At 44.9% G+C, this 15,000-nt stretch overlaps 1 protein-coding gene across 1 annotated transcript in view; it reads left to right on the plus strand.

Annotated features, from left to right (window-relative positions):
• The window catches only part of LOC139424095 (protein sidekick-2-like), a 129,767-nt gene that overhangs the window by 71,638 nt on the left and 43,129 nt on the right, over window positions 1–15,000 (plus strand). Inside the window, exons 26-35 of the mRNA XM_071175789.1 lie at window positions 1–119; window positions 407–505; window positions 2,774–2,968; window positions 5,554–5,755; window positions 8,475–8,578; window positions 9,940–10,010; window positions 10,178–10,313; window positions 10,704–10,760; window positions 11,358–11,459; window positions 11,624–11,739. The exon at window positions 1–119 is cut by the window's left edge and continues 71 nt beyond it. Coding sequence (XP_071031890.1) covers window positions 1–119; window positions 407–505; window positions 2,774–2,968; window positions 5,554–5,755; window positions 8,475–8,578; window positions 9,940–10,010; window positions 10,178–10,313; window positions 10,704–10,760; window positions 11,358–11,459; window positions 11,624–11,739 — 1,201 coding nt within the window. The remainder of the gene's footprint in view (window positions 120–406; window positions 506–2,773; window positions 2,969–5,553; window positions 5,756–8,474; window positions 8,579–9,939; window positions 10,011–10,177; window positions 10,314–10,703; window positions 10,761–11,357; window positions 11,460–11,623; window positions 11,740–15,000) is intronic.

Genomic DNA, 15,000 nt, shown 5'->3' on the forward strand with positions numbered 1-15,000 from the left:
TGTTCAGTTGAGTGGTCTGGGGAAGTACGTGCTGTATGAGATACAGGTTCTGGCCTTCACGCGGATAGGAGACGGCAGGAGCAGCAGGCCGTCCATCCTGGAGAGGACCCTGGACGATGGTGAGCATCACTCACTGACCTAATAGCTTGGGTTCAAAACCCGGGTGTCCTGCCCGTCACAACACTGTGTTAGCCTGTTGAGATAGATACAGCAATGAAGGGCCCCCCCCTAAAGGAGGCTACTGGCCACGTCAAGGCTGTTCTACCCTCTGCTAGAACCATTGGTTCTGTTATCCTCTGTTCTGGGATTGTATTGATAAAGGTAAGCTCAACTAGATCCCCGTGGACACGGTGCTGTTGTGTTGGTACTGTTCTCATAACCCATGTTCCTCCCTCTGTCTCCACAGTCCCAGGTCCTCCAGTGGGCATCCTGTTCCCAGAGGTGAGGACCGGCTCAGTCAGGCTCATCTGGCAGCCTCCTGCCCAGCCTAACGGCATCATCCTGGGTACGTCTACTACCACAGACCCCTCCCCCCCTCCATACATCCACTATCCTAACAGGGAGCAGTATAACTAACTGCTGTATCTACACCACAGGGGCTCCATATCTCAGGGTCCAAGCTCTCATACCAAGACACTAAGCACCTACTGCTGTATCTAAACCACAGGGCCTCCGTATCTCAGGGTCCAAGCTCTCATACCAAGACACTAAGCACCTACTGCTGTATCTAAACCACAGGGCCTCCGTATCTCAGGGTCCAAGCTCTCATACCAAGACACTAAGCACCTACTGCTGTATCTAAACCACAGGGCCTCCGTATCTCAGGGTCCAAGCTCTCATACCAAGACACTAAGCACCTACTGCTGTATCTAAACCACAGGGCCTCCGTATCTCAGGGTCCAAGCTCTCATACCAAGACACTAAGCACCTACTGCTGTATCTAAACCACAGGGCCTCCGTATCTCAGGGTCCAAGCTCTCATACCAAGACACTAAGCACCTACTGCTGTATCTAAACCACAGGGCCTCCGTATCTCAGGGTCCAAGCTCTCATACCAAGACACTAAGCACCTACTGCTGTATCTAAACCACAGGGCCTCCGTATCTCAGGGTCCAAGCTCTCATACCAAGACACTAAGCACCTACTGCTGTATCTAAACCACAGGGCCTCCGTATCTCAGGGTCCAAGCTCTCATACCAAGACACTAAGCACCTACTGCTGTATCTAAACCACAGGGCCTCCGTATCTCAGGGTCCAAGCTCTCATACCAAGACACTAAGCACCTACTGCTGTATCTAAACCACAGGGCCTCCGTATCTCAGGGTCCAAGCTCTCATACCAAGACACTAAGCACCTACTGCTGTATCTAAACCAGAGGGGATCCATATCTCAGGGTCCAAGCTCTCATACCAAGACACTAAGCACCTACTGCTGTATCTACACCACAGGGCCTCCGTATCTCAGGGTCCATGCTCTCATACCAAGACACTAAGCACCTACTGCTGAATCTAAACCAGAGGGGATCCATATCTCAGGGTCCAAGCTCTCATACCAAGACACTAAGCACCTACTGCTGTATCTAAACCACAGGGCCTCCGTATCTCAGGGTCCAAGCTCTCATACCAAGACACTAAGCACCTACTGCTGTATCTAAACCAGAGGGGATCCATATCTCAGGGTCCAAGCTCTCATACCAAGACACTAAGCACCTACTGCTGTATCTAAACCACAGGGCCTCCGTATCTCAGGGTCCAAGCTCTCATACCAAGACACTAAGCACCTACTGCTGTATCTAAACCAGAGGGGATCCATATCTCAGGGTCCAAGCTCTCATACCAAGACACTAAGCACCTACTGCTGTATCTACACCACAGGGCCTCCGTATCTCAGGGTCCATGCTCTCATACCAAGACACTAAGCACCTACTGCTGTATCTAAACCACAAGGCTCCATATCTCAGGGTCCAAGCTCTCATACCAAGGCACTATCCACATTCTGTTTATTACGTTGTCCCTGGTTCCTCTAAGACACTATCCACATTCTGTTTATTACGTTGTCCCTGGTTCCTCTAAGACACTATCCACATTCTGTTTATTACGTTGTTCCTGGTTCCTCTAAGACACTATCCACATTCAGTTTATTACATTGTCCCTGGTTCCTCTAATACACTATCCACATTCAGTTTATTACATTGTCCCTGGTTCCTCTAAGACAAGACACTATCTACATTCTGTTTATTACGTTGTCCCTGGTTCCTCTAAGACAAGACACTATCTACATTCTGTTTATTACGTTGTCCCTGGTTCCTCTAAGACAAGACATTATCCACATTCTGTTTATTACGTTGTCCCTGGTTCCTCTAAGACAACACACTATCTACATTCTGTTTATTACGTTGTCCCTGGTTCAACTAAGACAAGACACTATCTACATTCTGTTTATTACGTTGTCCCTGGTTCCTCTAAGACAAGACACTATCTACATTCTGTTTATTACGTTGTCCCTGGTTCAACTAAGACAAGACACTATCCACATTCTGTTTATTACGTTGTCCCTGGTTCAACTAAGACAAGACACTATCTACATTCTGTTTATTACGTTGTCCCTGGTTCCTCTAAGACATTATCCACATTCTGTTTATTACATTGTCCCTGGTTCCTCTAATACACTATGAGATCTATGTCCATGTTCTTTATTGACAACATTTCAACATTTTAGGTCGTCAACAGATCGTTTCCCGTACTGAATCGTCCTGTTCCTCTCTCCGGTCTAGCCTATCAGATCACACACAGACGGAACACCTCCAATAGCAACGCAGCCACTGTGGACGTGCTGAGCCCCAGTGCACGACAGTATACAGCATCTGGACTGAAACCAGAGTCCGTCTATGTGTTCCGCCTCACCGCTCAGACGCGCAAGGGCTGGGGGGAGGCTGCAGAGGCCCTAGTGGTCACGACAGAGAAGAGAGGTAGGTACTGACCCGACTGGGGAGGAAATAGTGCTGGGGGAGGCTGTAGAGGCCCTGGTGGTCACGACAGAGAAGAGAGGTAGGTACTGACCCGACTGGGGAGGAAATAGTGCTGGGGGGGAGGCTGTAGAGGCCCTGGTGGTCACGACAGAGAAGAGAGGTAGGTACTGACCCGACTAGGGAGGAAATAGTGCTGGGGGAGGCTGTAGAGGCCCTGGTGGTCACGACAGAGAAGAGAGGTAGGTACTGACCCGACTAGGGAGGAAATAGTGCTGGGGGAGGCAGTAGAGGCCCTGGTGGTCACGACAGAGAAGAGAGGTAGGTACTGACCCGACTAGGGAGAAAATAGTGCTGGGGGGAGGCTGTAGAGGCTGTAGAGGCCCTGATAGTCACGACAGAGAAGAGAGGTAGGTACTGACCCGAATAGGGAGGAAATAGTGCTGGGGGGAGGCTGTAGAGGCCCTGAAGGTCACGACAGAGAAGAGAGGTAGGTACTGACCCGACTAGGGAGGAAATAGTGCTGGGGGGGAGGCTGTAGAGGCCCTGGTGGTCACGACAGAGAAGAGAGGTAGGTATTGACCCGACTGGGGAGGAAATAGTGCTGGGGGGGAGGCTGCAGAGGCCCTGGTGGTCACGACAGAGAAAAGAGGTAGGTATTGACCCAACTGGGGAGAAAATAGTGCTGGGGGGGAGGCTGTAGAGGCCCTGAAGGTCACGACAGAGAAGAGAGGTAGGTTCTGACCCAACTGGGAGGAAATAGTGCTGGGGGGGAGGCTGTAGAGGCCCTGAAGGTCACGACAGAGAAGAGAGGTAGGTTCTGACCCAACTGGGGAGGAAATAGTGCTGGGGGGGAGGCTGCAGAGGCTCTGAAGGTCACGACAGAGAAGAGAGGTAGGTTCTGACCCGACTGGGGAGGAAATAGTGCTGGGGGGGAGGCTGCAGAGGCCCTGAAGGTCACGACAGAGAAGAGAGGTAGGTTCTGACCCAACTTTGAGGAAATAGTGCTTGGGGGGAGGCTGCAGAGGCCCTGAAGATCACGACAGAGAAAAGAGGTAGGTATTGACCCAACTGGGGAGAAAATAGTGCTGGGGGGGAGGCTGTAGAGGACCTGAAGGTCACGACAGAGAAGAGAGGTAGGTTCTGACCCAACTGGGAGGAAATAGTGCTGGGGGGGAGGCTGTAGAGGCCCTGAAGGTCACGACAGAGAAGAGAGGTAGGTTCTGACCCGACTGGGGAGGAAATAGTGCTGGGGGGGAGGCTGCAGAGGCTCTGAAGGTCACGACAGAGAAGAGAGGTAGGTTCTGACCCGACTGGGGAGGAAATAGTGCTGGGGGGGAGGCTGCAGAGGCCCTGAAGGTCACGACAGAGAAGAGAGGTAGGTTCTGACCCAACTGTGAGGAAATAGTGCTTGGGGGGAGGCTGCAGAGGCCCTGAAGATCACGACAGAGAAGAGAGGTAGGTTCTGACCCGACTGGGGAGGAAATAGTGCTGGGGGGGAGGCTGCAGAGGCCCTGAAGATCACGACAGAGAAGAGAGGTAGGTACTGACCCAATAGGGGAGGAAATAGTGCTGGGGGGGAGGCTGTAGAGGCCCTGGTGGTCACGACTGAGAAGAGAGGTAGGTACTGACCCGACTGGGGAGGAAATAGTGCTGGGGGGGAGGCTGCAGAGGCCCTGAAGATCACGACAGAGAAGAGAGGTAGGTTCTGACCCGACTGGGGAGGAAATAGTGCTGGGGGGGAGGCTGCAGAGGCCCTGAAGATCACGACAGAGAAGAGAGGTAGGTACTGACCCAATAGGGGAGGAAATAGTGCTGGGGGGGAGGCTGTAGAGGCCCTGAACATCACGACAGAGAAGAGAGGTAGGTACTGACCCAATAGGGGAGGAAATAGTGCTGGGGGGGAGGCTGTAGAGGCCCTGAAGATCACGACAGAGAAGAGAGGTAGGTACTGACCCAATAGGGGAGGAAATAGTGCTGGGGGGGAGGCTGTAGAGGCCCTGAAGATCACGACTGAGAAGAGAGGTAGGTACTGACCCGACTGGGGAGGAAATAGTGCTGGGGGGAGGCTGTAGAGGCCCTGGTGGTCACGACTGAGAAGAGAGGTAGGTACTGACCCGACTGGGAGGAAATAGTGCTGGGGGGAGGCTGTAGAGGCCCTGGTGGTCACGACAGAGAAGAGAGGTAGGTACTGACCCGACTAGGGAGGAAATAGTGCTGGGGGGAGGCTGTAGAGGCCCTGAAGGTCACGACAGAGAAGAGAGGTAGGTACTGACCCAATAGGGGAGGAAATAGTGCTGGGGGGAGGCTGCAGAGGCCCTGGTGGTCACGACAGAGAAGAGAGGTAGAAAATAGTGCAAACATAATGTAGCTTTCAATTATTTACTTCTTTCATTTATTATTTTACATATTATTTGTGTTTTCATCGGTTTATTTATTCATTTATTTATTTATATTTGTATTTTTGCATCTATTTATTTGCATATATTTCTTAATTTATTCATTCATTGATTTACTGATTTATTACGGTCATTGCGGTCATGTATGGGAACGGTGATTGACAGTGTGTGTTTGCCCCGCCCCCTCAGCGCGGCCCCAGCCAACCAGCCGTCCCACAGTGCCCCAGGAGGACGTGCAGGCGCGCAGCGTGATGTTGTCATGGGAACCAGGTAGCGACGGCCTGTCACCTGTCCGATACTACACGGTGCAGTACAGAGAGCTACCAGACAGTAACTGGACTGTCCACTCTGCATCGGTCAACCACGAGGCCAGCTCCTACATAGTGGACAGGTACAGTACACACCCTACCTAGTACCCTACCTAATGCACTACCTAGCACAATACCTAGTACCCTATCTAGTGTAGGTCAGAGGGCAGAGAGACCTTATTCACATTTAAAGGACTGTTTATGTAGGGTTATGAATGTGTTATGTAGGGTTATGAATGTGTTATGTAGGGTTATGAATGTGTTATGTGGGGTTATGAATGTGTTATGTAGGGTTATGAATGTGTTATGTGGGGTTATGAATGTGTTATGTAGGGTTATGAATGTGTTATGTAGGGTTATGAATGTGTTATGTAGGGTTATGAATGTGTTATGTAGGGTTATGAATGTGTTTATGTAGGGTTATGAATGTGTTATGTAGGGTTATGAATGTGTTATGTGGGGTTATGAATGTGTTATGTAGGGTTATGAATGTGTTATGTAGGGTTATGAATGTGTTATGTGGGGTTATGAATGTGTTATGTAGGGTTATGAATGTGTTATGTAGGGTTATGAATGTGTTTATGTAGGGTTATGAATGTGTTATGTCGGGTTATGAATGTGTTATGTGGGGTTATGAATGTGTTATGTAGGGTTATGAATGTGTTATGTAGGGTTATGAATGTGTTATGTAGGGTTATGAATGTGTTATGTGGGGTTATGAATGTGTTATGTGGGGTTATGAATGTGTTTATGTAGGGTTATGAATGTGTTATGTGGGGTTATGAATGTGTTATGTGGGGTTATGAATGTGTTATGTGGGGTTATGAATGTGTTTATGTAGGGTTATGAATGTGTTATGTGGGGTTATGAATGTGTTTATGTGGGGTTATGAATGTGTTATGTGGGGTTATGAATGTGTTTATGTGGGGTTTTGAATGTGTTATGTGGGGTTATGAATGTGTTATGTAGGGTTATGAATGTGTTATGTGGGGTTATGAATGTGTTATGTGGGGTTATGAATGTGTTATGTAGAGTTATGAATGTGTTATGTGGGGTTATGAATGTGTTATGTGGGGTTATGAATGTGTTATGTAGGGTTATGAATGTGTTATGTAGGGTTATGAATGTGTTATGTAGGGTTATGAATGTGTTTATGTGGGGTTATGAATGTGTTTATGTAGGGTTATGAATGTGTTATGTGGGGTTATGAATGTGTTATGTGGGGTTATGAATGTGTTATGTGGGGTTATGAATGTGTTTATGTAGGGTTATGAATGTGTTATGTGGTGTTATGAATGTGTTATGTAGGGTTATGAATGTGTTATGTGGGGTTATGAATGTGTTTATGTAGGGTTATGAATGTGTTTATGTAGGGTTATGAATGTGTTATGTGGGGTTATGAATGTGTTTATGTGGGGTTATGAATGTGTTATGTGGGGTTATGAATGTGTTATGTAGGGTTATGAATGTGTTATGTGGGGTTATGAATGTGTTTATGTAGGGTTATGAATGTGTTATGTGGGGTTATGAATGTGTTATGTAGGGTTATGAATGTGTTATATGGGGTTATGAATGTGTTATGTGGGGTTATGAATGTGTTATGTGAGGTTATGAATGTGTTATGTGGGGTTATGAATGTGTTTATGTAGGGTTATGAATGTGTTTATGTAGGGTTATGAATGTGTTATGTGGGGTTATGAATGTGTTTATGTGGGGTTATGAATGTGTTATGTGGGGTTATGAATGTGTTATGTAGGGTTATGAATGTGTTATGTGGGGTTATGAATGTGTTATGTGGGGTTATGAATGTGTTATGTAGGGTTATGAATGTGTTTATGTAGGGTTATGAATGTGTTATGTGGGGTTATGAATGTGTTATGTAGGGTTATGAATGTGTTTATGTGGGGTTATGAATGTGTTTATGTGGGGTTATGAATGTGTTATGTAGGGTTTTGAATGTGTTATGTAGGGTTATGAATGTGTTATGTAGGGTTATGAATGTGTTATGTGGGGTTATGAATGTGTTATGTAGGGTTATGAATGTGTTATGTGGGGTTATGAATGTGTTTATGTGGGGTTATGAATGTGTTATGTGGGGTTATGAATGTGTTATGTAGGGTTATGAATGTGTTATTTGGGGTTATGAATGTGTTTATGTGGGGTTATGAATGTGTTATGTGGGGTTATGAATGTGTTATGTGGGGTTATGAATGTGTTTATGTGGGGTTATGAATGTGTTTATGTAGAGTTATGAATGTGTTATGTAGGGTTATGAATGTGTTATGTAGGGTTATGAATGTGTTATGTAGGGTTATGAATGTGTTATGTGGGGTTATGAATGTGTTATGTGGGGTTATGAATGTGTTATGTGGGGTTATGAATGTGTTATGTAGGGTTATGAATGTGTTTATGTAGGTTTATTAATGTGTTTATGTAGGGTTATGAATGTGCTATGTAGGGTTATGAATGTGTTATGTATGGGTATTCAATGTGTTATGTATAGGTAATGAATGTGTTATGAATGTGTTATGTAGGGTTATGAATGTCTTTATGTAGGGTTATGAATGTGTTATGTAGGGTTATGAATGTGTTTATGTGGGGTTATGAATGTGTTATGTAGGGTTATGAATGTGTTATGTAGGGTTATGAATGTGTTATGTAGGGTTATGAATGTGTTATGTAGGGTTATGAATGTGTTATGTAGGCAGCCTTTAAACACAGTGTTACCACACTATCTAGTATGTCTAGGATAACTCTAGGTTGAAGACAAGTGAACTGACAGGGGACATTCTCTCCTGCCAGCCTCAAGCCGTTCACCTCCTACCAGTTCAGAGTGAAAGCCACCAACGACATCGGGGACAGTGAGTACAGCCAGGAGAGTGAGGCTGTCACCACACTGCAGGACGGTAAGGACATCATGGAAATGACACTGACTGACTCCGTAGCCCAGCAAACTCGCTTTCCCAAACCTTTTTCCAATCTTGTAAATATTTTGAGAGTTTGTTTAAGTCTGCCTGTAGTGCCAGATGGACAGGGTTTTGAGAGTTTGTTTAAGTCTGCCTGTAGTGCCAGGTAGACAGGGTTTTGAGAGTGTGTTTAAGTCTGCCTGTAGTGCCAGATGGACAGGGTTTTGAGAGTTTGTTTAAGTCTGCCTGTAGTGCCAGATGGACAGGGTTTTGAGAGTGTGTTTAAGTCTGCCTATAGTGCCAGATGGACAGGGTTTTGAGAGTTTGTTTAAGTCTGCCTGTAGTGCAAGATGGACAGGGTTTTGAGAGTTTGTTTAAGTCTGCCTGTAGTGCCAGATGGACAGGGTTTTGAGAGTTTGTTTAAGTCTGCCTGTAGTGCCAGATGGACAGAGTTTTGAGAGTTTGTTTAAGTCTGCCTGTAGTGCCAGGTGGACAGGGTTTTGAGAGTTTGCTTAAGTCTGCCTGTAGTGCCAGATGGACAGGGTTTTGAGAGTTTGCTTAAGTCTGCCTGTGGTGCCAGGTGGACAGGGTTTTGAGAGTTTGTTTAAGTCTGCCTGTGGTGCCAGGTGGACAAGGTTTTGAGAGTTTGCTTAAGTCTGCCTGTAGTGCCAGATGGACAGGGATTTGAGAGTTTGTTTAAGTCTGCCTGTAGTGCCAGGTGGACAGGGTTTTGAGAGTTTGCTTAAGTCTGCCTGTGGTGCCAGATGGACAGGGTTTTGAGAGTTTGTTTAAGTCTGCCTGTAGTGCCAGATAGTTTTTCAAATGAGGAACTATTTCGTTGGTTTCATTGAGCCAAACTGTCAACTATTTGAACCCAGGTTCATGTTGATTCAATGCTGTTTTCGCTGGGTTATCCTCATGAGACCTGTGTCTAGTCACTCCACTGTACTGGGAGACAGACAGTCCTCCTCACTAGGCAGCCATTTCTGTCTCTCTGATTGCTGTCTCTCATTGCTGTCTCTCTCTCTCTCTCTCATACTGAGCGTCAGAGAATCACACTGCTTGTGCTTGTTGACACAATAGCCCTAGTGTGTGTGTGTGTGTGTGTGTGTGTGTGTGTGTGTGTGTGTGTGTGTGTGTGTGTGTGTGTGTGTGTGTGTGTGTGTGTGTGTGTGTGTGTGTGAGTGTGTGTGTGTGTGTGTGTGTGTGTGTGTGTGTGTGTGTGTGTGTGTGTGTGTGTGTGTGTGTGTGTGTGTGTGTGTGTGTGTGTGTGTGTGTGTGTGTGTGTGTGTGTGTGTGTGCGTGTGTGTATTTATACAGTCCACCAGTTCAACGATACCCCTATATCTGTCTACACACAGCCCCAGACAAAGCTCCCACAATCCTCTCTGTTACACCCCACACCACCACGTCGGTGCTGGTCCGATGGGAGGTAAGTGGTACATTTGTAAGGTACAGTTTTCTCTCTTCTAGATAGTTTCCTTGTGTTGTTTTTAAGTCTGGTGGTCTAGGCTGGGTTTACTGTAAAACACTGTGTTGATGTAGGACCGTGGATATATAAAGGTCTTTATAAATAAATGTGATGGATCCCCCTTCCAGCCGCCTGCTGAGAAGCAGATAAACGGGGTGCTGCTGGGGTTCAGGGTACGATACCGGGAGTTACAATACGACCGCCTCCGTAGCTTCACCATACGAACCATCAACAGCCCCGCATCCAACTGGGCCGAGCTCACCGGTGAGTTGACCTCTGACCTCTGTTTGTTTCCTTAAACTTTTCCTCAGCTCAGCCTTTGGGTGACTGTGGGTCTACTCTGTTCACACGTTACCATGAAGACATAACATCAGTCTGCTCCCTCTCTCTCCTCCCTCTCTCTCTCCCCCCTCTCTCTCTACTCCCTCTCTCTCTACTCCCCCTCTCTCCTCCCTCTCTCTCCTCCCTCCCTCTCTCTCTCCTGCCTCTCCTCCCCCTCTCCTCCCTCTCGCTCTCCTCCCCCTCTCTCTCTCTCTCTCCTCCCCCTCTCTCTGCCTCTTTATGGTGGCTGCCCTGACTCCCTGTGTTCTGTCCTCCCTCCTCCCTCTCTCTCCTCCCTCACCCCTCCTCCCACCCTTGTCCGTCACCCTCTAGCCCCCTACAGTGTGCGGAACCTGAGCGAGTCCTCGCTCACCCAGTACGAGCTTGATAGTAAGTCCACTGTATCACAGGAAGCTAGTGGGGAGGAGGGGCTCGTGGTAATGACTGGAGCAGAATTAGTGGAATGGTATCAAGTACATCAGACACATGTTTCCATTCGCTCCGTTCTGGCCCTTATGATGAGCCGTCCTCCCCTCAGCAGCCTCCTCTGTCTCTCTCTCTCTGTCTGCCTGACAATCAGCCGTCCTCCCCTCAGCAGCCTCCTCTGTCTCTCTCTCTCTGTCTGCCTGACAATCAGCCGTCCTCCCCTCAGCAGCCTCCTCTGTCTCTCTCTCTCTGTCTGCCTGACAATCAGCCGTCCTCCCCTCAGCAGCCTCCTCTGTCTCTCTCTCTCTCTGTCTGCCTGACAATCATCTGTGTGTTTGCCAGCATCCCACATCTCTGCTCTTCCTCATTTGTCTTAATATTTAACCATCCTGTCATGGTGTTGTTTTACCTCTTCCTCATCAGGTTGTGTCCTGACCTTTGACCTCTTCACGTTACCTCTCTGCTTTTCCTTCAGATCATATAGTTGTATGAGCAGTGCCACTGCCGTTGGATGGTCCTCCCAGGCCCGGGTTAACTCTTTCTGTGTTTCTCCCCCCACAGACTTGAGTAAACACAAGCGTTATGAGATCCGCCTAAGTGTGTACAACGCCGTGGGAGAGGGGCCTACCAGCACGCCACAGGAAGTGTTTGTAGGAGAGGCAGGTAAAGAAGCGATGATGAGATCAACTTTATTGTCCCTAGTGGTTTAACTGTTCTGGAAAAGGAACCCAAGCACAGCTCAACTATTTAAAGGTATTTTGACATATGAATTGGACCTGGTCTGACCAATATCACTATTGAATGTTTACCCCTCCACTCCACTCAAGTTCCAACAGCCCCGCCCCAATCTGTGACCATCCAATCATCAACAGCCACCCAGCTGGATGTCACATGGAGCCCGCCTCCTCTTGACTCTCAGAATGGAGACATACAGGGGTACAAGGTGAGGATCACAATCTGGGCAATCACTTAACCTGAACCACTTCTAACATTTGGGTCTGTAGTATAGCATACTGTAGAACATGTGGGTATGTAGTATACCATACTGTAGTATACCATAATGTAGTATACCATACTGTAGTATACCATACTGTAGAACATGTGGGTCTGTAGTATACCATACTGTAGTATAGCATACTGTAGAAAATGTGGGTCTGTAGTATACCATACTGTAGTATACCATACTGTAGTATACCATAATGTAGTATACCATACTGTAGTATACCATAATGTAGTATACCATACTGTAGTATACCATAATGTAGTATACCATACTGTAGTATAGCATACTGTAGTATAGCATACTGTAGAACATGTGGGTATGTAGTATACCATACTGTAGTATAGCATACTGTAGTATACCATAATGTAGTATACCATACTGTAGTATACCATAATGTAGTATACCATACTGTAGTATAGCATACTGTAGTATACCATACTGTAGAACATGTGGGTATGTAGTATACCATACTGTAGTATAGCATACTGTAGTATACCATAATGTAGTATACCATACTGTAGTATACCATAATGTAGTATACCATACTTTAGTATAGCATACTGTAGTATACCATACTGTAGTATACCATAATGTAGTATACCATACTGTAGTATACCATAATGTAGTATACCATACTGTAGTATAGCATACTGTAGTATAGCATACTGTAGAACATGTGGGTATGTAGTATACCATACTGTAGTATAGCATACTGTAGAAAATGTGGGTCTGTAGTATACCATACTGTAGTATACCATACTGTAGTATAGCATACTGTAGTATAGCATACTGTAGTATACCATAATGTAGTATACCATACTGTAGTATACCATAATGTAGTATACCATACTGTAGTATAGCATACTGTAGTATAGCATACTGTAGTATACCATAATGTAGTATACCATACTGTAGTATACCATAATGTAGTATACCATACTGTAGTATAGCATACTGTAGTATAGCATACTGTAGAACATGTGGGTATGTAGTATACCATACTGTAGTATACCATAATGTAGTATAGCATACTGTAGTATAGCATAATGTAGAACATGTGGGTCTGTAGTATACCATAATGTAGTATACCATACTGTAGTATAGCATACTGTAGAACATGTGGGTCTGTAGTATACCATAATGTAGTATACCATACTGTAGTATAGCATACTGTAGAACATGTGGGTCTGTAGTATACCATAATGTAGTATACCATACTGTAGTATAGCATACTGTAGTATAGCATAATGTAGAACATATGGGTCTGTAGTATACCATACTGTAGTATAGCATACTGTAGAAAATGTGGGTCTGTAGTATACCATACTGTAGTATACCATACTGTAGTATACCATACTGTAGTATAGCATAATGTAGAACATATGGGTCTGTAGTATACCATACTGTAGTATAGCATACTGTAGTATAGCATAATGTAGAACATATGGGTCTGTAGTATACCATACTGTAGTATAGCATACTGTAGAAAATGTGGGTCTGTAGTATACCATACTGTAGTATACCATAATGTAGTATACCATAATGTAGTATACCATAATGTAGTATACCATACTGTAGTATACCATACTGTAGTATACCATAATGTAGTATACCATAATGTAGTATACCATACTGTAGTATAGCATACTGTAGAACATGTGGGTATGTAGTATACCATACTGTAGTATACCATAATGTAGTATAGCATGCTGTAGAACATGTGGGTCTGTAGTATACCATAATGTAGTATACCATAATGTAGTATACCATACTGTAGTATAGCATACTGTAGTATAGCATAATGTAGAACATGTGGGTATGTAGTATACCATACTGTAGTATACCATACTGTAGTATAGCATACTGTAGTATAGCATAATGTAGAACATATGGGTCTGTAGTATACCATACTGTAGTATAGCATACTGTAGAAAATGTGGGTCTGTAGTATACCATAATGTAGTATACCATACTGTAGTATAGCATACTGTAGTATAGCATAATGTAGAACATATGGGTCTGTAGTATACCATACTGTAGTATAGCATACTGTAGAAAATGTGGGTCTGTAGTATACCATACTGTAGTATACCATAATGTAGTATAGCATACTGTAGAACATGTGGGTCTGTAGTATAGCATACTGTAGTATAGCATACTGTAGCACACGTGGGTCTGTAGTATACCATACTGTAGTATACCATACTATACCATACTGTAGTATAGCATACTGTAGAACATGTGGGTCTGTAGTATACCATACTGTAGTATAGCATACTGTAGAACATGTGGGTCTGTAGTATACCATACTGTAGTATACCATAATGTAGTATACCATACTGTAGTGTAGCACACTGTAGAACATGTGGGTCTGTAGTATACCATACTGTAGTATACCATACTGTAGTATACCATACTGTGGTATACCATACTGTAGTATAGCATACTGTAGAACATGTGGGTCTGTAGTATACCATACCGTAGTATACCATACTGTAGTATAGCATACTGTAGTATACCATACTGTAGTATAGCATACTGTAGAACATGTGGGTCTGTAGTATACCATACTGTAGTATACCATACTGTAGTATACCATACTGTAGTATAGCATACTGTAGAACATGTGGGTCTGTAGTATACCATACTGTAGTATAGCATACTGTAGAACATGTGGGTCTGTAGTATACCATACTGTAGTATAGCATACTGTAGAACATGTGGGTCTGTGGTATACCATACTGTAGGATACCATACTGTAGAACATGTGGGTATGTAGTATACCATACTGCAGTATACCATACTGTAGTATAGCATACTGTAGAACATGTGGGTCTGTAGTATACCATACTGTAGTATAGCATACTGTAGAACATGTGGGTCTGTAGTATACCATACTGTAGTTTACCATACTGTAGTATAACATACTGTAGAACATGTGGGTCTGTAGTATACCATACTGTAGAACATGTGGGTATGTAGTATACCATACTGTAGTATACCATACTATACCATACTGTAGTATACCACACTGTAGTATAGCATACTGTAGAACATGTGGGTCTGTAGTATAGCATACTGTAGTATAGCATACTGTAGAACACGTGGGTCTGTAGTATACCATACTATACCATACTGTAGTATACCATACTGTAGTATAGCATACTGTAGAACATGTGGGTCTGTAGTATACCATACTGT

This window comes from Oncorhynchus clarkii, chromosome 13 (assembly GCF_045791955.1).
Source record: "Oncorhynchus clarkii lewisi isolate Uvic-CL-2024 chromosome 13, UVic_Ocla_1.0, whole genome shotgun sequence".
NCBI classification, from domain to species: domain Eukaryota; kingdom Metazoa; phylum Chordata; class Actinopteri; order Salmoniformes; family Salmonidae; genus Oncorhynchus; species Oncorhynchus clarkii.